Source organism: Aptenodytes patagonicus, chromosome 2, assembly GCF_965638725.1.
Source record: "Aptenodytes patagonicus chromosome 2, bAptPat1.pri.cur, whole genome shotgun sequence".
Classification (NCBI taxonomy): domain Eukaryota; kingdom Metazoa; phylum Chordata; class Aves; order Sphenisciformes; family Spheniscidae; genus Aptenodytes; species Aptenodytes patagonicus.
In genome coordinates this window covers 136,152,839-136,175,551 of record NC_134950.1, presented here as the reverse complement: position 1 = coordinate 136,175,551, position 22,713 = coordinate 136,152,839, and the positions used below count along the sequence as shown (strand labels likewise).

The 22,713-nt window shown below is 40.0% G+C and overlaps 1 protein-coding gene, 1 long non-coding RNA gene and 1 other non-coding gene across 5 annotated transcripts; 2 read left to right on the top strand and 1 right to left on the bottom strand.

Moving 5' to 3' along the window:
- Positions 1-345: 345 nt before the first annotated feature.
- TOMM7 (translocase of outer mitochondrial membrane 7) lies at positions 346-5,480 on the bottom strand. The gene is made up of 3 exons (XM_076331348.1): positions 5,242-5,480; positions 1,833-1,881; positions 346-568 (listed from the first exon to the last, which is right to left on the bottom strand). The coding sequence occupies exons 1-3, from the start codon at positions 5,420-5,422 to the stop codon at positions 553-555; spliced, it is 246 nt and encodes an 81-aa protein (XP_076187463.1). The 5' UTR covers positions 5,423-5,480; the 3' UTR covers positions 346-552.
- On the top strand, positions 5,446-18,728 carry LOC143157005 (uncharacterized). 3 transcript variants are annotated; one of them, XR_012994724.1, is made up of 5 exons: positions 5,446-5,683; positions 5,761-5,818; positions 10,994-11,029; positions 13,962-14,140; positions 15,926-18,728. It is a non-coding gene; the product is annotated as an uncharacterized LOC143157005 (long non-coding RNA). The 3 variants fall into 3 exon arrangements; XR_012994723.1 differs by having other exon boundaries at positions 13,962-14,144; XR_012994722.1 differs by lacking the exon at positions 15,926-18,728 and having other exon boundaries at positions 13,962-14,691.
- On the top strand, positions 11,285-11,372 carry LOC143157564 (small nucleolar RNA SNORD93). Its single transcript, XR_012994829.1, has one exon. It is a non-coding gene; the product is annotated as a small nucleolar RNA SNORD93 (small nucleolar RNA).
- Positions 18,729-22,713: the final 3,985 nt, after the last annotated feature.

Sequence of the window (22,713 nt, the reverse complement as noted above, 5' to 3'; positions counted from 1 at the left end):
CTTAATGTATCCAAAGATGAATAAATCCAAGAGGAAGGAAAAAAAAAAAAAAACAAAACCAACAGGTCAGCATAGTGACCAGCTGCAGAGGCTTACCAACATTCGGGCAAGAAATCTTTGAAGAATATTGAAGTATTTAAAACATTAGCTCAGTTTTCTGGTTGCTGGGAAGACAAAGAGGAGTCTTTACCCAAAAGACGATCATAACAGGGATAAATATGGGGGTTGAATGTTACCATATTTTGGGGGGGAGGGGGGGAAACCACCACCACACAATGGGTTATCCTTTCTGTAATAAAGAAATTACTACATTATACTTATGTAAAGACTTAAAAACAAAGCGTATCCATTCAAATTGTATTTATTTAATTACACTGTAATGCAAATAAGTTAGGTCCATATAAACTCCATTTTGTTGTATGTACAACCTATGTCATTAGCAAGCTGATTGAGCCAGCTGGTGTAAGTGTCCGCCTCATCCTCTGGAATGTACGTATCTTCAGACACTTTCTCTGTCCATCGGCTGGTTCTAGAACAGGACCGCCACATCCTTCATCCCCAAAGTAGACTGAAAGGGGAGTGGGGAGGAAACGAAAGTCAGATTTGCAGCATGTACTTGTTTTTAAACAGATATTTGTATAACAAAAGTCTGGAGGAACAGCCCTGTAAACGTACAGAATAAATGCTAGCCCTCAGAATACTGAAATAATGCCACCTTTAAAATAAAATTTAAGCCTACAGAGCATGAACATGTGGCCAGAAAAGTGAGCATCTGTAAGCTTCGCGTCAGACCAAACACATGCTTCTAGTATTTATGTACATACACTCTGGTATGAAATACTCAGTTTTCTGGTGTCTGTCTTTATGCTGTGCAGAGACGCACTCAATGGACCAAGAAAAAAAGTCTCAAACTGCTAGTGAAGCTAAACATAGAAACACTGTCAGCAAACAAACAACTCCAGCAAGTTAGTTCTTAAGACAACAGAAGATTTTACTGAAATTGTAACATGATCTTGACACTTTTTTTTCCACATTTTCTACTGTTAAAAGTAGCTCCCTTGAATCCTTGAATCCTAAAAATGGGATTTCTATACATTTCACTGTGTGAAGCTGGAAGAGTTAATACATGCCTTTGCAAACAATACAGTCCATCAATTATTTGTCTTAAGAATACCTGGTTCTGCACAGTAACCAAAGTTATTTCAAGAAAAATAAGAGAGTCGCACTTTCTTCAAAACTTTAATTTAATTAGTTTGACCCATGGAAGCCCTCCAGTAAAACTCAAATACCACAAGAATTCAAGTATTACTAATGCCATGACGTTGCAGCACTAACAAAAAGTCCCACAAGAAAGAGGCGACACGAGCAAATGCACTTTGCTTCGTGACAATGACTAATATTGAAGTCATATAACCCTTTATTTCATGCAGCTTTTATGCAGTGTTACTACCATATTTGCAAAGGCAGAAGGAGACTGGGTTTTGTTTTAAATTTGTGCTAGAAAGCTGAGAAGTTATTTCTCAGTGCAGAAACTTGCATAAACTAGCTCTACAACAGATTAGAAGGGCAGCTTCCACTCAAAAGGTACAGGAAGTCCCATATATTAAAAGCCATGCAAGATTAAGAAAAAGACCCTCCCAAGAACATATGTTTTGCTGTCTTCTCGTTTGGATTTCTAAAGAAACAAGAACCACGACCAGCTATGCTGTCACCCTAAACAATTAAAAACAATGGATGAAAGCAACCTTCACAACTGTTGCTGTCCAGAGATAACACCCAAAACAGCAACCATCTGCATTGGGTTTGCATGTACATTTGGAACCGATACGTACCTCCAGATAGTTGGCTCAGGCATTCCAGGATCTGCACCTCTCTTAAAACCTGAAGTGAAACATACATTACATACATATATATAAATATGTATGTGCAGACTCCTACATAGATAGATCACTATCAAATTATTCCAGCCCATTAAATTGCAGTAAAAAAGAAAACCTACTGAGCAGAGAACTGTGATTCATGAAGTTGTGTACTAACCTGAATAAAAATTGCACATTCTTATCAGGGTTAGAAAGCAGAGAAAATAAATACAAGTGTACCGTTCTATAGAATTTTTTTAAAATTCTTACCTGCATCTTTGTCCCTGAATTTTAAGTCGGATAACTAGCTATGTGAGATGGGAGTTGTCTACCCCGAAGATCAAGACATACATACCTATACGCACACAAACACGCAGATTTTAAATGTTGGTCAGAAAGCAACCTAGTAAGGCGGTACCAACAGCGACACCTATAACTGGTATAAGCAAGCACCTTGAGTCCTAACAGGCAAATGTTCTGCAATGCCATCAGATGCAGAACTTAAAAGTAGTATTTCAGTAACAGTTCACTCAATTTAGGATGACAGAATTCTAAATGCTAAATCAATTAAACCTAAAAATATTCTATTTTTATTGGCACTTTTTGAAAAGCTACCTAGTACTAAAGCTTGCAAAGAAACAAGATGTTTGCCAATCTACTAACACCCAGGAAAATGAAAAGAAAGTTAATTACAAAGAGTTCATCCCCAGCTAATGACTCAAATACCAATTCATTAAAGCAAATGTTTGCTAGAGAAGCAACTGAAGGTTCAGTGTATGAAATATCTTTGCCCACTGAACTGTAAATTCAAAGTCTTAAAGCAGAATCATGCAATTCATGCACTGTTCAACACACTCTCTCCTACGCTTGCTATCTAGAAAGAGATGTTACGTGAAAAATATATTATTTCCCTCATTTACAGAAAATAATTAATGTCCGCTTGCCTGAAACGTAGGCCATGAAGGTTAATGGAAAAACTTACATTAACTTCATGGGCACTGGGTTAGCTCTTTGAAGATAACCTTGTGTGATTTGAGACTATTAAACACCCTGACCCACTTTCTTTGGTTGTCATACCATCCAGCAAAATTGCTTTAAAGTTCATGAAGTTGTATTACACACACTGTGTGTGTGTGAATGTTTCTGGCTTTCCCCCCCACCCAGTACTTTTAAATAAGTAAGCCAGGTTTAACAAAACTGCACGGGTCTAATTTACCTACTTAAAACAGGGGCAGCCACTTCAAAGCAAGTTTAAAAAAATACAACAAAAAAACCCTCAAACTGACCAATGACCTGTAATTGCACATTCCCATAGCAGGCTCCCTCATACATCCCCTCAGCATCCCATAGTGACCTAGAAAGCCTTTCAGAGAAAGTTAAAAGCTCAAAATTTCTGAAAGTTTCCTTGCCTGTGTTTAGTTTAGTATGCATTCCATACACACAGGGGTCAATACAAAAATTTACTTCGAATCAGTGGCACCAAGGACTGTGTAGCCTCTTGCCCTTCCACTGCATCACACCTTCCCTCCCAGACTCGGATGTAATCCCAGTACAAAAGAGGTTCTTCCAATTCTACAGACTTGGAGTGCATGCCACCTCCAAATGTCTATGGCAAGCAAAGGTGGCACCTGCACATCCCCCGCCCATCTGCTTACACTTAATGTCCTTCCATTACAGCAGACAAATTTGTAAGAAGGCAGTGTAGATGTGGAGCAGCACACTTATTTTCTGGAGGTATGAAGTTAAACTGCTACAGCTTAGTTTCTCACTGCTCCTAACCGAAATATACTAGGCACCCTGATATTAGTGCAACCGTAAACACAGTAAAATGGCTTTATATGACTTGAAGTAACTTATCTAATTTCCTCTGGTATCCCTCAGAACAAAGAGCATCCTTCCCATATTCAGAGATACTGTCATAAAATCAAAACAAAACTTCAGCAAGAGCAAAATTAGGTCACAAAACACTGCTGAAATTCCCACCCCAAAATTATCAATTTAAAATAATTGATAAACTAAAAATGGAAGTGTAATTAAACTTTAAACCTAATACTGCCAATTAGTTTTTCTCCATAGTGTTTGAAGTGACCTCTTTCACTTGCAGTTATTAAAGCATATATGTAACTGTTGAAGAGACCAACTTTTTTCCAATTGTTATCTATTATGTGAACAATCAAAGCCCTTCAAATTGGACACTGCATTCCCCTCAATTAATTAAAACAACCTATCAGCTTTGACTGCAAACACATCAAGCTCCCAACCCTCCTTCACGTTTGCAGTCAGGCAGAGATGCCTGCCTGTTTTAGATGCTTTTCCCAAAAGGCCCAATAGAGTTGGGGCAGAAAGTAAGCCAGATGAACCGCAGGGATCAGCCTTCCTGGGACCCCTTGTCATAAAAGAAGGGAATAAAAGTGTCAGGCCTATTGTACATGTGTCTATCTTAAGTAGGTCAGGGCCTTTAACAAGGACAGCTGATGGCATACAGCCCAAACTCAGCGGGAGAGCTACCATGTGGTAGTGATGCCCAGCCAGCCCCATGATAGGAGCAAGCAAAATACATCCTGAGCAACAGGCATGACATCAAGGCATCCCCTGAATGCTCCACAGCAGTTCGGAAACAGGAGCCACGCCATTTTGGGAGAGACTGTAACCTGTACCTAGCTGGTAATTCAAGCTCAGCCAGAGGCTGGCAACCCCCTCGGTGCCACGAAGCAGAGCTCCGGGCCGCAGACAGCCTTCTCCTCACACACCGATTCCCTACTGCAAGAAACACACAGGCTAGCCTACTAAAGCAGTCAGTCACCGATGCATGATTAAATCGCAGCTTCGTCTGCTGTTAAGCTGCTCCGGTGCATGCTCGGCCCGCTCCCAGAGGGGCCGGACCCGCCGCGGACCGCTGGCGCCCGCGGGTCTCCCCTGACTGGGCTCGCAGGCTCAACGCGCGCTCCCAGCGCGGGAAGAGCCTCCAGGAAAGGGAAAGGGGCAGAAAAACCTTTTTAAAGGAAAAAAAAAAAAACAAACCACAAAAACTATCTGGCAGTTCTGTCAAGGGCAAGCCCCCACCCCTACCCCGCGGGTCCCACAGGCCGCCACACCGGGCCCAGAGGGCTCCAGGCCTCCGCCGGGCCCCCAGCACTCCCCCACCTTCCCCGGCCGCGCATGCGCGGTGAGGGCTGCAGAGCCTGGGTCACGCACGTGCCTTTCCTTCTCCCCCCCCTAACCCCCCCCCCCCCCCGCCAGGCAGGCCACAACGGCCGGGACGGGAGGGAGGGCGGCGCGCGCCCCCGGCCTCAGCCTCCCCAGCGGCCGCCCGGTGCTGCCCCCGCCCCGCGCGCCCGGGCCGTCGGAGCGCCGTGCGGCCGGTCCCCCGTCCGCCACTGACCTAGGTAGAGCACGACGGGGATGAAGCCCCAGCGGATGGCGAACTGGCCGCCCTTGAAGAGCTGCTGTAGCCGCTGCTTGGCCTCCTTGCTAAGCTTCGGCATTCCGGCGGCGGGGGAGAGAGAAGGAGGAGCCCAGCCGCCCTCGTAACGCTGCGCCAGCGGCGGTGGGCGGGGCCCCATGGCGCCGCCGCCGGGTTGCGGGGAGGAGACGCCCCCGCGGCGGCGGCGGCGGCAGGCGGTCCCTTCCTGAGAAGGACGAGGAAATGGCGGCCGAGGGGCTCCTTCCGCTCGTCGCCGCCCACCGGGCCTGCGCAGCGCGGCGGCTCCCTGGCGCTCCGGCCCGCAGCCCGGAAGGGCTTGTCCCGCGGCGTCGTGTCGGCCTGGCAAGTCACGGGTGACGGACCAAGGGCAGCCCGCGAGGATCGGGGTGTTTGTCGGAGGGTGAGTGGGCTACAAAGCTGTGGGCCTTCTTCATCTGCCTCTACGTCCTGTATTTATTTATTTGTTTTTTCCCGGAGCTCTGAAGGTATGCGCACGCTTTGCACGCCGCCTCTGGAGGCTAGGAATTGCCTTTTGGTAAGTGAAAGGTAGAGATGGAGTGACAAGAAAAATGTTTCTGGGTGAAATTGGAATTGCCCCATCTGATACCAGACTGTGCGATGTGCTCAGTCTGTGGAAACGCGGAGTTCTGGGAGTGAAAGCTTGACTAGAAATATGGGGAGAGGCGTTCTGGTTTTAGACCTCATATCTAAAAAATGCCAATGCAGCGCTTAGGGCTTGTTGTCCTTACAAAATGAGAGCCCGGATAAGTACTGAGGCACTTTCTTTTCTAACTAATAAATGAGTGGTCTCTGCAAGAACCCCTTGCGGTGCCCTAACCACCAAGGTATTGTCTGTTCGACGCCACTACTTGTGAGACATCTTGCTGCATGGTATCTGTGCCATTGACTCAGCCAGTTATGTCATGTCTGTACTACGTGTTCATTCTTTCTCAGGTAGTCTGCTGCCTTTTGCTGCAATGCCAGATCCAGGTCTTCAGGTTCCTAGTACAACGGCTGTGGCTGCAGTATTATTTAACATTGGCAGTCTATATCATGTCTGCTAACTATATCAAACTCCTGTCATAGTTTGGAGGGAATTTAGTTGCGTATGGAAACTCTGAAAAAAGCAATCACTCCTTGTGACAGTACAGAAATCTACTCAGTTTTGTTCATAATCATGATTTACTGACCAGACACAGTTGTTGCACAGAACAAGTTCTGCATGTTATGTATTGGTTTGCCTAAGGCAATTACTTGAAGTTCTGTAGCCATTTTGTCGCATTAAGAATAACAAAAGGTCAGCGCTTTTAGATGCAAGAAAGAATCCAGGGCTATAATAAATATCACTTATAAAAATATCTCATTTCCTCTTCCAATGTGTGGATGCGTGCTCTGCCAGTCAGAGATGATCAAAATATGAGCTTATAGCTTGCTCCTTGCTTTTGCCACAGTCTACCAATAATCAAAATGTGGGGGATAAAAGAGTATTTTGGTGATGTGGTGGCACAAATGTGCTGTCATGTTACAGAATGTACAAACAGCCTGTCCTCATGTAAACCAGTCCATATGCACTGTGCTTTCGTATGCATTAAACGTGTTGATGGGATACATCAGCATTTCTAGTCATGTGACTGACACACATTTAATGATAGCTAACAAGTAAAGCTGAGGCTTAGAGTTCGTGAGTGGCTTCTTTATAAACTGAATAGCTTATCCCTAAAGAAAGGTTAGGCACCAGTGCTGTAGTTCATCAGCAGATGAACATCAGTATGAAGCTTGGACTGTGAGCCTACACCTTCCCCAAAAGAATATGCCTTCATGGCATATGACGTGCTCATATGTCATATGTTATTTATACATTCTCAGCCATGAGGGGCAACAAAATGTGCTCCAAATAATGTCACATAATAATGGAAGTATATGTTGTGTCAAGTGACCTTGTAAGAGTTAGTTTTGCTTGATGAAGTTTTCAGACAATTTCAGCTTATCCCACTCTTTCTGCAGCAGGTAAGCTGCTGGGATAGGTAGAAAAATACTAACTAGATATCTTAATTTCTCTTTAAAAAATGAAGCGTTCCCAGTATCATCTTGCAGGTATGGCTTTTTCCAGTTCATTGTTTAGCAACCAAGATGTTGCTTCAAAATGCAATCCAGATTAATGGAACACTTTAAGTAGCAGATCCAGAATTTATGGAACATACTAATGAAGACTTTTCTGTGGCAGTCTTAGGCAACTAGTAGTACAAATAATTCATCCATAAAAGACAGAGCTGCCTCTGAAGTGCTGTTTGTCTTTTGCTTTTTTCTGGTTGGTATTGAAGGTGAGTTTGTACTTACCGATGTGGTCACATATTCCTACTTTGTCATATCTGGCCTGGTACTTGTACATCAGTGGATTGCTGTTATTTCTGCTCCTGAAATTGAGTACTATATAACTTGTTAAATTATTTTAGGTATAGTCTTCTATTCGAGCTAGGAATTCTAACTTGAAATTGAGGTGACAAGTCTTTCTATCCATAGGTTTGCATTACCTTTCAATTTTTCTGGTATATCACTGTTGTCAAACTTTTCAAACTAGTACTCAGGAGTAGAATTGTACAAACATTCCAAATAACAAATTTACTATTCTTCTGAACGAGTGTAGTGCAAGAGGCACATTCATTTGTCAGTAATGGCTTGTCATACTCAAAAGAGAAAACACTCAAACCAATGAACCTTCTTTTCTGACCACTGCAAAGGAAGAGAAGCGGTCACTGCTAGAACCTGTTTTTCAGCAGTTTGTATTAAATTGATTTTCCTCTGTAGATGAGACCAAATCACATCTGTTTCCACAATGTAGTTACTGTTACAGCTTGTTCTTTCTAAACGTCAAAACCAACTGTTCATTGCAGCACACAGCTTGTTAATAATCTCTTACAAAATATTACAATAAAATGTGACCCACTGTATTGGAACTAAATTCAAAAGGTATTTTCCTTAAACTTCTTGTAATTTTAGTGTAAGTGGGATTCAGAAGGTTAAATGTACTAAACAACTGATCAAAATGGTTAAACAGCTCTGTCTCCTTTGAGTATAAATTGGTTTAACAATGTCACTTATGATACCGTATACTCTTATTTTGGATGTTCTTGAGAAAGGTTATTCACGAAAATGCACCACGTGTACCAGCTGCTTCTCTTCTTCACACAACAAGTCAAGGAATAATTTTCAGAGCACAGAAACTTTCCTTGATAACTCTCATTTCGCATGTCTGCTAATGCTAATGTTTGACTAAAAGCTTGTAGGTTATTTCCTGTATTTAACCATAGAAGCCAGGAAATGAATAGCAAGAAAGTTAGTATTTCTGTGCCACAGTTCTCTTGCAAACAAAGTCGGTGCTGGGGCCTAGAAGAGCACAAGTGCATGTGTTTTATATGCAAATAAAACAAAGTCGATTCTGTATGGCTAATGGTCTAAATTTAGATAGTGTTACAGACTGAAGCTGGGAAAGGCTATCTGTAAACTAAGAAAAGTGGCTGGAGAACAGCACATCTTCCATCATAACACACATCCATAGCCTCATACTGTCCAAAGTATCATATCTGCAGTAAAAAAAAAAAACAACCAAAACCCAACACCCCCCCAACAACACAAACACACAAAAAACCAAAACCCCAAACAACACAAAAAAACCAGAGCATGCCAACAGTAAAGGTTTATACTGACTCCAGGAGTTTTCCGTGCCTTTATTTGGCTCCTGTTGCACCTAGGTTGTTAGAGGGTCTAAGAGCTCAGCAGTCCTTTGGTGAGCTAATGATTCAGCCAAAGGGTAAAAGAGAGCATCAGTCATCTTCCCTGCAAGTTCAAGCTGGTGGGACAGCACTATTCAAATAATTGAAATATTGAAAATTGGCCCCCGAAACCAAAGATGCCTGTGATTGGGCATGACACCATGAGCTGTTTTGAAGGGAGAAGAAGTAATACCCAAAGGAATGGGTACTGTAAGAAATTGATGGAGGCGGCTTTGCCTGGAGAAGGCAGAAGTAGGATGTCGTGGGCGTGCTGTGGGTACTAGTTCAGGTTTATAATTTATTGTGGTAACACTTCCACGAAGGATATTGGGTTTACTTTTTTTTTTTTTCTTCTTATGGCTGATAATGAAGACAAAAACACTTGGAATGGTATATCCATTAAATAAGAAAAGCAGGAGCCCCAATTGCTGGAGTGACAAAAGAAAATTAGTAATACTGTATGTGTGGAAAGTTTTTTGTTACAAAAAACCTCTCTGAATTTCTTTTGCCTCATAGTTCATGTGATCAGCAACAACAATAAAATCAGAAATAAAATTGCAGAGGTTTTAACTGGGACAAGAAGAATGTGAGTCCTTACTGCTTTATTAACTTGATTAGCAGTAATTCCACAAGTGCTGTGTTTTCATAGCAAATAAATACCACTAACACTCATTGTAAACCAGCCAGATGTTTCCATTTTTATGGGTAAAGGAGAGAATTGAGATTCTTACAGACATGACTGAATCACTTAAGCGTCAGCCTCTGGTTCAAGGAAATAATATCACTCGGTCTGATGGCTTTAGCTTGTCTTTGTTTTTTGGTGCAAAGAGTACATTTCAGGTTGAAGAGCTCCAGACCTCTAAAGCTTTATCTCAACACACCACAAAGTAAAGCCATGCAACAGTGCGTGCAACTCAGAAGGCTGAAGAAGGAGACAAAGTGAAGTGATGTATTAAAGTTTGTGAAAAATCACTGTAAACTCTACATAGGAAAACCCTGCAGACCTCCGTTACGTACTTACTGCTCTCACTTTTGAGATTTCCCCTTCAATTTACTGTCAAGAAACTGCATTAAATTCATCTGCTTGGGAACAAAGTTTGAGTTTGACTCTGTTTAGGAGGAACTTACATTTCAAAGGTACTACGGTGGATATTTCATACTTGAAATTTATACTGTAAATCAGTATAAATAATACAGGAACATAAGCAAGAGAGATTTCCATTACAGGCTGAATCTTTACAATGTCAGTAAAAAAGGTAGTATATTATGACTAGATATTCTATTTCACTTTATTATTATGATTAAACTTTCTATTTTTACTGTGCCGTAGTAATGATGGTCCTTTTCTTTCATTCCATTTTAGTATTTCCATTCATTTAGTCTAATACATCCCAGCTACTCTGCAGTACTGCTGGTCTGGGAAACGTTCCTTGTCATTTCACAAAGAGACAAACAGAAATGGAAAGCACTACAGTCCAAATAAAGAAGACTAAGACTGTCCGATTATGTCATTTGGGAAATGTCAGAATTCTAAAATGTCTCTTTCTTGACTGTTAAGAGCTAGATTACTTGGGGGTGAATATGTTTGAGTTTTTGCATTTAGCATCTTTTCAAAACATACTGGGAATACAGAGCAGTAATGCATATAAAAAATTTCTGTCCAGACTAGAATCTCTTTCATATGAATTTCTGTGTGATACTCGTTGGCTATACTCTGGTCACTGTCTGATATGGGATATTTCCAAGAAAAGTGTTATTGTCAGATGCCTATCTAGAAAATTAGTAGAATGGTCAGAGTGGTAGGAACAAGCAAAGTGTTGTAATTTTCTATATTCAACACAATAACTATACAATTTATTTATTTAAAAATAAAACAAAACTGAGTGGTAATATGGAGTTGAGTGCAAACACAGTAATAATTTCGTTATTTTTCATTACAGCTCCTGAGGCCAGTGAAGGAGAAACAGCAGTCTGAGGTGAGACAGCATTCAACAGAACCTCATCAAATGCTTTCAGAGACCTTTGAGAAGAACTGCTGTTGTGCTTGAAAATGGAATACTACCTGCTGCACAACTTTACTGTTGTTTGAAATTTTACTTTCCCATTCTCCCCATCTTCATTTAATAATGAAAATGAAGTGTTACATTTAAAGACACTACTACCTTTTACCATAGGTAGTTCCTCTAAAAACACAACAGTTCTTAAATGCATGTTTTTATGATTGCAGTACTTGGCCGAGGATGAAAACAATAATCTGATTCCTTGCATACTTTCAGTGATACGCAAAAATCTGATGGATTAAAGGATTTTCTGAGGCCAAAACTAATACCCATATTTACTTGTTCTTTGTTTTTAAATTAAGCTTTTTTTTTAAAAGCATCTGAGCAGTGAAGGTTTCAGTAGCTCTAGGAGGATTTTCCTCTAAAGATATTTGAATGTAAACCTTTCATTTGTCAACAGATCTCAACTAGATTTTTGTTGCTGAAGAATATGTTGTTATAACAGCACACATCTGTAAAGATTTTAAAGGACTTAAAAGATGCTTGTTTTAGGCAAATTTTTACTATGATTGAAACAAGATGAGGAAAACAGTGAATATATTCTGATTTCCAAAACAGTCTTTGCCTCAGTATACCTGGTTTTATACCAGTTCTGACCTTAGTACATTGTATTAAGGTGAGGCAATCATGAAACTGAGAATGTAAGTCTTTGCAATCAGTTGGCAGCATTGCACATGAAAATGAAATATTTCTCTTTGATACAGAACGTGGAATTGGAGCATTTGAAAAATAAGAATTGTAATTAAAAGTCACATTCTGCTTCCTCTCTTCAGTGAACATTTGTTGTAATGGTCATTCCTTAGCATCCATCTACAAAAATTAAACGTGCTGCTGAAACAACTTTTTCTGACAATGAAATATTTGAAAATCATAAGCAACTGATGCACAGCATTTGCTTCACTGATTTACAATAGTGGTTTTGGATGCACTCTTTCAGATTTTACAAGATAAATGTATACAACAACAACAACAACAAGCTACTAATTATCTCCTGGTTATAAGCAAAGAGAAAACAAGTAGTAAAGCAAAGAGAAGGACCCCTGAGTTGAAATATGCCAGCTGGATGTGGAATAGGTCTGTGTGGGTTTTCTGCTAGAGTGTGAGTTTGTTCTGGTTTTTATCTTAAGTCACTGTTAAAAAAAAGTACATAGTTTCAGTTACTATTTATATATCCCCAAGTATCCTTTTCCTTTGGCGCCTCCAAAACAGGAAGGGTGTTTGTTAAAATTAAGTTGTTTTTTTTAAAGTATAAATTAAATTTGAATTTAGCATAGCTTTAATTTAAATAGAATTTAAGGCATAGCTTTTATTCTTACTTCAAAGATAGTCTAGGTTTTAGTGTTGTCATTATAATAGTTTTTAACAATATGTAATGCAAATTACAGAGTTCAGAGCGTAACAGGAAAGGTAAAAATACATAGATTTCCAGATCGTGAATAAGATTACCCAGTCAACAAAGTAAATGTGTCATGTATATGTATAAACCGAATCTTTCTCAGTATATCTAAATGTCAAAGAAATTAGTTCGATAAACTGAATGTAGGTATTAATTTATCTTGATTGTTCACTTTGGGTGAATTCACTTCAGAAACTTAAGGACAAACCTTTTGTCATATTCCTGGTTCAGCATGGCTTACCCGTGACCAACAAGGCGAGGAGCAGTTCACACCTCCTCTTGCCAAGCTCCATCAGAATGTGTTGCATGAGCTTCCTACTGAAGGGGACACTCCAGAAAGAACTGCCTTTCAGAACTTGAAGTCGAACCAGTATTGCCGAAAGTATCAGCATTTATGTCAGTCTTACTTTTCTCATTTCAGTAGTTCAGATTTCATGGAAAATTCTTTGAGATCCTCAGCACGTGGAAGATTAGAGTCAGTAATTTAGTATTATAATAAGGAGTAATTAGGGCCTTTCATAGATACCAGAAGGTGATCAAGGAAAACTCTCTTCTTCCTTTGCAAGTCTTGTGTAGTGCTATCAGGATTAAAGGAAGCGCAACTCATGGTTAATGAAGTTTTTACTCTTCTATTAAAATAAAAATCTTTTAAAATGCTGTCCCTTTTGCCTTTCATACATAATTTCTGTCCCGACTTCGTCTATTTTAGCATAATCATATGCCATACGTAGCCCAGACAAACATTTTTAGATTTTATTAATTTTAAAATATTGTGAAGTAGACACGCAAGTGTATCCTCTCTATATATTGACAGCCTAAGTCATGTATCTGTAAATTCATCTTAGACTCTTTCCACTAACACATTGAACACAATGACCTTACAGGAAAATAACTATCAGTGTTTCAGTGTGGCAATGCTGCAGCTTTTCAGTTAGGATTATTAAAAAGCTCAAACAGTAATCTCCTAGAAGTGCAGAATGGCAGTCATTTTAGATACCATTTTTTTGGACTCCGGTTTAAGAGGGTGATTTGTAACAGTAGATGGTGGAGTGATTAATGAGATTTCTGTAGATTTTTGCATAGCTTCCTACCTAAAGGGGAAAAAAAAAAACCCAACACAAAACAGTAAGGACAGATTAGTTGTGTGCCTTTCACCTCTTCCTGTAAAATGTTACATGGACTCCGAAAGGTTTTATTTTGAATGATAGCCATTTCAGCAAGAATTTTAGCAGATGCAGAGGATGTTCAAGAAACTTCTGAAAGTTCCTTATGTTCTGCTTTGTAAAGTCTGTTAGGCACACTTGGCACAAGCTATGAATCTGACCCTAATTTTCAAGCATTTGAAAGGTCCAAGTAAAATGACATTTCTGTAATACTTTTATTCTTTCCCTTTTTTCCAAGTGTATATTAAGTACGCATCTGAAGAAACCACATTTTACTCCTTTATTTTAGGTTTAGGTAGCAGTCACAAGAAATTAGATGCTGTTAAGTGTAACGAAGCATGAAGATGACAAGATAAATGAACCAGAGGCTTTCCAGCTTGATCACATCCTCCAGTGCATAATGGTACAGATTTTGCATTCCAGACACAAATGTCACCTTGGGGTTGAAATCATGCTAGATGAATCTATGTGAGTAAGTAAGATGAATCTATGTAAGTATAACTAAGATAGCTTCCCCCCCGCCCCCATTACCTTTCTACTTTAAATATAGAAAGGAAAATGAGTCCTCCTGAGTTAAGAGATGAGTTAATTGCGTGTGGGATTTGTGATGGAAAGTTCTCTCTAAAATAAACACAGTAATAAAAGTTGTTCTTTCCTTTCATGTTTTAGGGAGAAAGACTGCTTCTAGTGACAGAGTACTAGACTAGACTGATACTAATCTCTTTTAGGGCAGTAGTACTTGACTGGTACATATAGCACTATATATTAGAATTGTTAATTGTATCATAGCAAAATATTTTTCTGTAGTTTGTCTATTAAATGTCTTTAAAACCATGTGCAGAATGTTACTTCCCATGTTGTGTATTAGTTCCAGCAACTGAAATGAATGATACGCTGGTGGGCTTTTGAAAACGTGAAGAACAGGAATCTGCCAGGGAGCCTAGATGGGACTTTATAAAAAGAAATTTACAAATTATTTTAACTACTATTAAAAAATTAAAAAAGAAATGGTGACTAAAGGTCTCAATTAATAAATTGTGTCAGCTTCTATTAATTTAGTTCCACCACTTCATTACAGAAAGACACCATTGATCCAAAATTTGTTGGCAGTGTTTCATTAAAGCCAGTGGAGGGCAGACTTGAATCGGAAACTATTTTTGCTACTTCAGTTACTTGAATTTAAAATACCAGATAGTCCCTCGAGCTCAAAGCTGATGACAATCTCATCACTTCTCTACTATTCTAATTACACTTGTGCTGGATAAAAGCTTCTTTACAATTGCTGTTTGACAAAATGAGTGTTTTGCTATGTCGCAGTAAGAATAGCGAATGTTTAAAGATGCTTATATGAAAGTGGATAAGTCAGTGTATTAGCAGCTGTGTGTTAGTCACAGGGAGAATCCACTCTGCTTAATAATTAACCATGTATATCTTAAAATGGTTTTTAAAAGCTAGTGAATATCGTTATCCCCATTTTACAGATGAAGAAACTGAGGAATAGAGTGGTAGCCTTGCAAGTTACCCATCTAGGTCACCTACAGAAGCAAGAACAAAATCCAGATTTCTGACATCTAGTCCAGTGCTCAAGCATATCTTTTGCACAAATAAACTATGACATGTCTAACTCTTGCAAACATTATGGAAATGATTGCTAGCAGCCCAAATTGCTGAGGCTGAGGAGCTTACACTAACGAAATAGGCAGGTAACCTGAAAGGCAGGTTGTAGCTCTTGAGAAGAATATTCTCCTCAAGAAGATGGGTGGCGATCAGATCAGATGGCTAAAGATCTGCTTTAAGAATAGTATTTTATTATTAAAACAAGTACTCTGCATTTTTATGTATATTTGTCATTCTTTACATTAGGTTGTACTCTTTCCAAGGAATGAAGAGCCTTTCTATGTAGACCTTTAAAGCCATTCCAATCTCAGCACTAGGAAATGTATGGTTAAAAAGTCAGTTTGCATACAGGTGAAGGATTAAGATGCTAATAGACTGTTCCCCCCTTCCCTTCATCTTTAATTACAAGGGTTTCAAATTATGAGTGCTACAGCAGGCTTCCCATTGGCTCACCAAGCCCACCCTATTTACTGTACCTGTGGTCAGTAGCATTCGTGGGATTAGTGTGACTATCTGTTCCATTTTCTTTATATGCTTAGGAGGTCATTACCCATTGTAACAGCTTTTTAAATTATAAAAATACGCTCATGTTTTTTGTCTGTAAGCCTTAGTGTAAACTGTTCTTTCTGTTTCTAGGAAGACTGGAGGCATGCTGTTACAAAGCTTGCCATTCCTAAGACTTGTATAAGATAATACCACAGAACATTTGGTGCTGCATATTGAAAACTCCATCTGTAGACTGAATGAGCACACGGCACAATGCATTTTTTCCTTTTTTTTCTTACTGCTAATTTGCAGTAGACATTTGTTGATAGTGGGAATTAGTCATTGGCTCATATGACTCCCATGAAAAGGACCGCACTGAAAATTATAAATTAGAATGTGAATGAGTGGGCACTTACAGTTTGGACTCAAATACTGTGTAACCTATTACTGTGTTATTAATTTTTGGTGTATTTCCTGACAAATCGTGTTAAAATAGGAGTCAGAGATATCTGGCGGTGATTTAAAGTAAATTAAAACAATGAGGGAATTATTCCAAAACTTATTACTGTAAATTCAAGCAATGAATTTCAGGTTAACCTTCGAAGAAGTAAGTCCAGAGAGAGGTGTGCAGGGAGGGCTTTCAGACAACCTTTACGATAGCCTCTTACTGACTTTTCAACTCTGTATTCAAGATTTTCTAAGTACTGTGTGAAGGTTTGTAAGAATAGATTACAAAAGAGTCCACTTTGAATTCCTTTAAGATTCTTGATGGTTTCTCCTTGTACTTTGTAATTTTACACCTCACAAAGAGCTGACGTCTCCAAATAGTCATCACTTTCCAGAACTCAGAGAGGCCTGAAAATGCAATTATCTCAAAAGGGGAAAGAGTAATTTTCTCTTCTGCAGAAGGTAAGCTCTCCTCTTCTCAAAATAACCACTGATTGAAGGCATTTATTTACAGACTAATTTTATTGTAAACCACTGTATCCCTTAGCTCAAGAAGAAGCAAGAAAGGTAACAATTCAATTAACTAAAACTGCTGCTTTGAGAAATGTGGTTCCCAGTGTCACACTTCTTTAATTCATCCCTAATTATAAATTGCTACCTATAAATTTAAAAAAAAACAGCTTCATACTCGCAGGGCAAATGCTATGATTTGGGGAAGGATACATATAATATGCCATATTTTGAGTCTAAAATTAAACCTTAATTCCAGTGTAGCACCAATGCCTTCCAGAATTTTTTAGATTTGCTGTATTTCAGTGTGAGGAGGCTTTAGCTCTCTTGTTTAATCCCCTTTCTCAGTCTCTTGCAACAGTGCTAACATGTTCTTCATTCTCAGTGCAGAAGTGCAATATACTGGAAGAGCTAGCACATTCTCCAGCAAGAGAGCAAAGGTGTGGGTTCATGGGAAGGACAACATCCATCTGCCCCCCAGATAAATCTAAGCCCATCTTCCCAGCTGTTGGGTGGCTTTTTTTACCTTTTGCTCCATGGTAAAAAACAAAACTTCCCGTGGTAAAATTCCCTTTATATCAACACCACAGATAAATCCACTCTACACTCTTGAATTGAAGGGTTTTTGACAGACAACTTGTAAGCTATAAACATAACAATCGTGTATAAATAGAAAAAGTGTTGATAAAGCAATTATGTAAAATAAGGCGTGTATGAAAATTAACGTTAAAGATATCCTGAATATGGGGGAAAATGAGAGTTCCACCGCACCAGTTATATCCGCTCAATGCATGGAGTTAAAGGAGAGTTTTGCCTTGTTGTTGTTAACCTGTGTAACTGATTACGTCTTTCAGTTAAAACCGTTAACCATTATTAAGGGGAAATAAGCCTGAGCTTTTGGGGGCACGGCAAGTTTTTCCTGCTGTAAGCTTCACAGGTTTACAGCTCTACCTCCGCGATGATCTTGTCTTACACTGATCCTAGGTGGTGTATATTCTCTTTTGTTTGTACCCAACTTTCCCTTTTATTTGTAATACATACGTGAAATGTTCAAAAAATTAATGCTTTAAGAGCAGTTAAGATATTACTACCTCAGAAGTACGTCATTGTTGTGTACAGTTGTGTTTGTTCTGCTGAGCAGGCCCAACTCAGTTACAGAGGGAGTCGCAGAAAATGTAAAGTAACTGTCTTAGAGCAGCAGCTGTTGCTATAGGCAGATTGACCAAAAACCTGTTGCTGTATTTCTTTACGTGGGAACAAATGGATAGATGTGTACTGTCTGAATAAAGAACATGACGTTGTTGTGTGCCTGTGACAAAAAATGAAATAGTATTTTATTGGCAAAGTATACTTCATTTTGGATTAAAAAAAAACGAAAGCGATTTGAATATGCCATGTATAAAGCTTGTACAATCGTATTTGATCAAAATCAGTTACCCTGGTAATGTACTTTCAGAGGTGGGAGTTTTAATGACAGTGAAAAGATACTTCTACATCTACGGAAATTAAAGCCTGCTGCTGTCAAGTTGCCAGGACCTTTAAATGGGTGCTGAAGTGTCCTTCTCCCTTTTAGTAAATTAAGCATGTTTATACTTTGCTGTCACAAGTAGCAGAAAAACACCGATGATTGCTTCCATGTTTAGAGTTTTGTGGAGTCTACTACCTGTGAGCAGACTCCGCTTAAGTTGTCTGAAACGGCTAATCGCTAATCTCATTCTTGACACACTTCAGCCTCCAAGAGTCTGCTGCAGCTTCTGTTACACCTTCTGGGAATCTATGTATAGCAATTTCTTTTTCTCCCCAGCTGGCTCCAAGCCAGGAATACATCCATTTGCACAAATGCTTCTTAACCTTGTTCACACTGGGGGGTTTTGGGGGTTTTTTCGTTCTGCTTCTCTGGTTGTTGTATGCTTTTATAGTAAATTTAGTACTTGCAGAGTTCTCTGTATAATAAACCAGTGGTTACGATGCATTTTCTAAACTACTGTTTGTTTCACTTTAAGTGCACTGAACAAAATTATTTCTCCATGGTCATTTTAGGGGGATCTTACTGCAACGTAGGAGTCCTAAACGTTAACGCGTTTAATCAGCTTTCTGATAAGGTCGTATTCTTCCTACTCAGTAAGGCGTAAGGCCCAATTGATAGAGGAAGGCTTCAGCATTTGCAGAGTAACCAGCACTTTTGAAGGCTGAAAAAACGTTCAGGCACAAACATTTCTCACCAGCTACCTGGCAAGCTGCAGTGTCCCTGCCATCACGAAGCTGGTTTATATCTCACAGGGAAGGTTGTGCTTGCCGCAGGAATGGTATTGGTGTCCAAACTAGCTTGTCTTAAGTTAATTCTGAAAAACCTGCAGCTCACACACACATATGTATTTGCATGTGTGTAGACACTTATGCATGCATTATATGTATATAAATGTACATATACAGTACAGAACTGTAGGTTTATCAGAATTAATTTAAAATGAGCCAGCTTGGATATCAGTACCAACACCGTTACTGAGTATATATGTTTATACGTGTGTGTGTGTGTGTGTGTATGTATATACACATACAGAGAACCTCAGCTGCAGCTTGGAAGTACTCAATGCTTCAGCTACCTGGAACCACACGTGCAAATATTTGACATTAGAAAATTAGGAACATTTTGATTGGAGTGATTATGTTGATACATAGGAGTTCTGTGGTAGAGGCACAACAGATAGTCCTCCTGAATTTTCTGATTCGAGTTTCCACAACAAATGGAAAAAAAAAAAGGTTTTCACTCACTTTACCTTACAGTTGTGGTGAACGCTATAGCAGAGTCCAGTCCAAACTTTGAAAAAGCCGGAAAGTGTGTGGTGACAAAAATAGTCAAGGACCGTGGCTCTATGATTGCATGCTTGGTCGAGAAGGACTCTGCATTAAGATTGTGCATAGGACAGTGTGTGGTATCTCTTACTACATTCTTCGGTGGGATCTTAACCACATTTAACTTCCATTTTTAATTGGATCTCAGCATGAGAAAAAAAACACCAATTCTAGCTTGTGCAAAATTTGATTTATCTCCAACTTGGATAAATCCAGCCTTGCAGCTTGCAGTCCTCCGGGGTGTCCAAATACCTGTCCCAAGAAGATACTACTCTGCATTAGAATCCGTGGAGTAAACTTAGATCGGTGAAGTTTTGTTCTCTTTAAGGTATTGCATCGTGCATTTGCAATCTTTTTCTCCCCTTAAGGCAGCTGGAGTTTTCAGGCTATCCTGTTTAACCATATCTGTGTCGCAAGTCACCGACATAGGAAACACATCTTGGCCCCAGTGTCACAAATTAATCCAGTTACAGGAAGAAGAACAAGGTTACTTAGAGAACGGATTTTAAGATTCTGCTTCCATGTAATAGCGAGTAGCTAAAATAGGGCTAAAAGCCAGGAGTGTGCAGGCTCCTACTGGTCAGTTTTCAGTTGATCAACGTTGGTTTTAATAACTAGCTGCAAAAGACTAATTAGTGACTTTGCTGTGCTATCCTACATTTCAAAGTGTCTAATGCTGTCACGTAGTAGCATGCTCTAACACTGGCTGCGGAAGGCAGACTCGCCCCTCTTGACTCCATACCCAGCACTGATGAGGACTAGCAAACCTCAGCTTCAAGGTTTAAGGTAAAGTCAGGATTTCACCTCCTGTCAGCAATAACATATAACTTCCATTGCTGGGCACAAGCGAGAAGATACTAAACCATGAATGGTTTGCTTTTCTCCCACTAACAGTAACTTCAGAGCAGTGACTTCACGACACCAGTGGGAGCAGTGCGTTCAAACCCTCCAGCACATGACACGGGAAATAGACACTGTCAGTTTTCCATTTACTATTTTGGCAGGCATAATTTTGTTATTTTTCAAGCTGTTCATATTGGCCACCTCAGTGTTTTAATTATTTTGCACGTACTTCAGCGTTTTAGTAAGTCTGTGCTTCAGCAGACATAGGGGAGGGAGCCCCCCCTAGATCTTAGAGTTTTCTTTCACTGAGTATGATACCTTAACATTTACAAGCTTTGTTTACATTTCAACAGAGCATTCATCTGCGTGCTGTCCAAGACTCTGGTATTAAATGATATGTTTTAGAGAGATTATAAATCCTAATAAACGGGGATCAGGAGTATCTGCAGCAGCTGTAGAGATTTGTAACAGAAAAATGAAGGCTGGTATGAATGAGGTATGAAGGGAAATGCGTGCAAGCAGCATCAGGAACAGCAGAATAGTGGGTTAAAAAATGGACTGTTTTGTTAACACAGAAAACCATTCCCAGCAGAAAAATCAAGGAATTGCTCTGTTTATGTCAAGGCCAAAGACCTGCACTTTGAAAACGGCCACAACACAGACGACCTGTCAGCGAAAGACCCAGCGTCCTGACCCCAGGGGGATGGTAAGAAGGCTGCGGCATCAGATATGCCTTGCCTTTCCTGTTAGCCCATCAGGAAAATACACGTGTTGAAAACAAGGAAAAACAGGCAATGGGCAGCAACCTGGCCGATCATTTATGGAGAACAAAGCAGGAGTCTGAGGTAAAAGATGACCGCGTACCAGCTGATGCCTCCTAAGGGATATGAAAGACCTGTCCCGAAACTACTTTGTTGTCCCCAGTCAAGGGGAACCTTGGGCATGTAGTGAGGGCTTGGCAGTTGGCATCCCTGCTCCTCTGTGTCAAACACAAGTGATCCTGGCCAGGCCACTTGGACTCATTATGTCTTGGTGCTCATGAATATATGAGTGTTGGAGTGTGAATGAATTGAATCTATACGAGGATGAGTGTGAGTGGATAAAATCAACTTGCTTAAAGATTTTTCTGAATAAATAGCCCCTTCCCCTTTCGTAAGATCTCACACTGAACTTTCTCACACTAATTTCTCTGTTACAGCAGTTTCCCATTGTTATACAAATAAGCAGTCATTCATGTTGAGGACCATAACTCCCCCACAGGCAGAGGGGCAGAGATATTAATGCCTTGATCTCTTGTATTCATTCCTAGATATGCGGCATAATAACAAACTGTATGTCAGTTTATCTACAAGTGTATATATGATAATTTCCTCCCATTTCTTTTCTAAACGCCTGCTTTGCTCAACAAAGAGGGACTTTGCACAGCATTTCATGCCATGGAATTTAAGTTTCTTTGAGGACACCCGTGCACTGCTGGAGTAAAATAATCATAAATCATAGTTGAGTAGTTATTGATAAAGAACAGTTATTCCATGGAAAGCCACATGAAAAATAAAGGATTAGAGAGAAAGTGAAGGAGGAAGGGTGAAAAACTCTGCTTTAAGTCCTTAAACATTAATGAAAATGAGGAAATAACATGTTGGCCTGAGACAAGGATGATACAGACGTGGCTGAAGTCACAGTGCAACTCAAAGTTGGTAGGATGCTTGAATAAAGCCTTCCAACACCCCACACTAACCTGGATCCGTAGTGCCAGAGAAGGAGACTGCTAGAAGGGCTCGGTTACAACGAGGCTGGGCTGTAGCATGTGGAAATGGAGATTGGGATGCGTTGGTTCTTTCATGAGCTTTGACAGCCTTCACATATCAAGTCCTTTAAATGACAAGGTTAGGGCAACAAACTACACTGCCTTTTGCACTCCCCAATAAAAATCTGGGGGAGAAATAAATACCCTTGTCCTTCTCTCTCACCACAATATTAGCATTAAAAGAAGCTACAGTATGTACAGCCATTTACCTGTAGTATATACAGCTCGTACTCTTGAACTGGTCACCCAGATGTCAGCGAGGCTCATCATCCTTGAGTTAAGTACCGCAAAAGCCATCCTCCCAGAGGACTAAACACTAGAGGTTACCTGGGAGCCAGCTGTATTTGATCTTAGACAGTTATCACAAAAAGAGCTTCGATGTTTGCTCTGACACAATTATATATTTATTCTTTCAAATTTAGTTTGGGCTTTCGCAGAAAGCAGGAAGACTACCGGTAGCTCACCAGCCAGTTGGCTT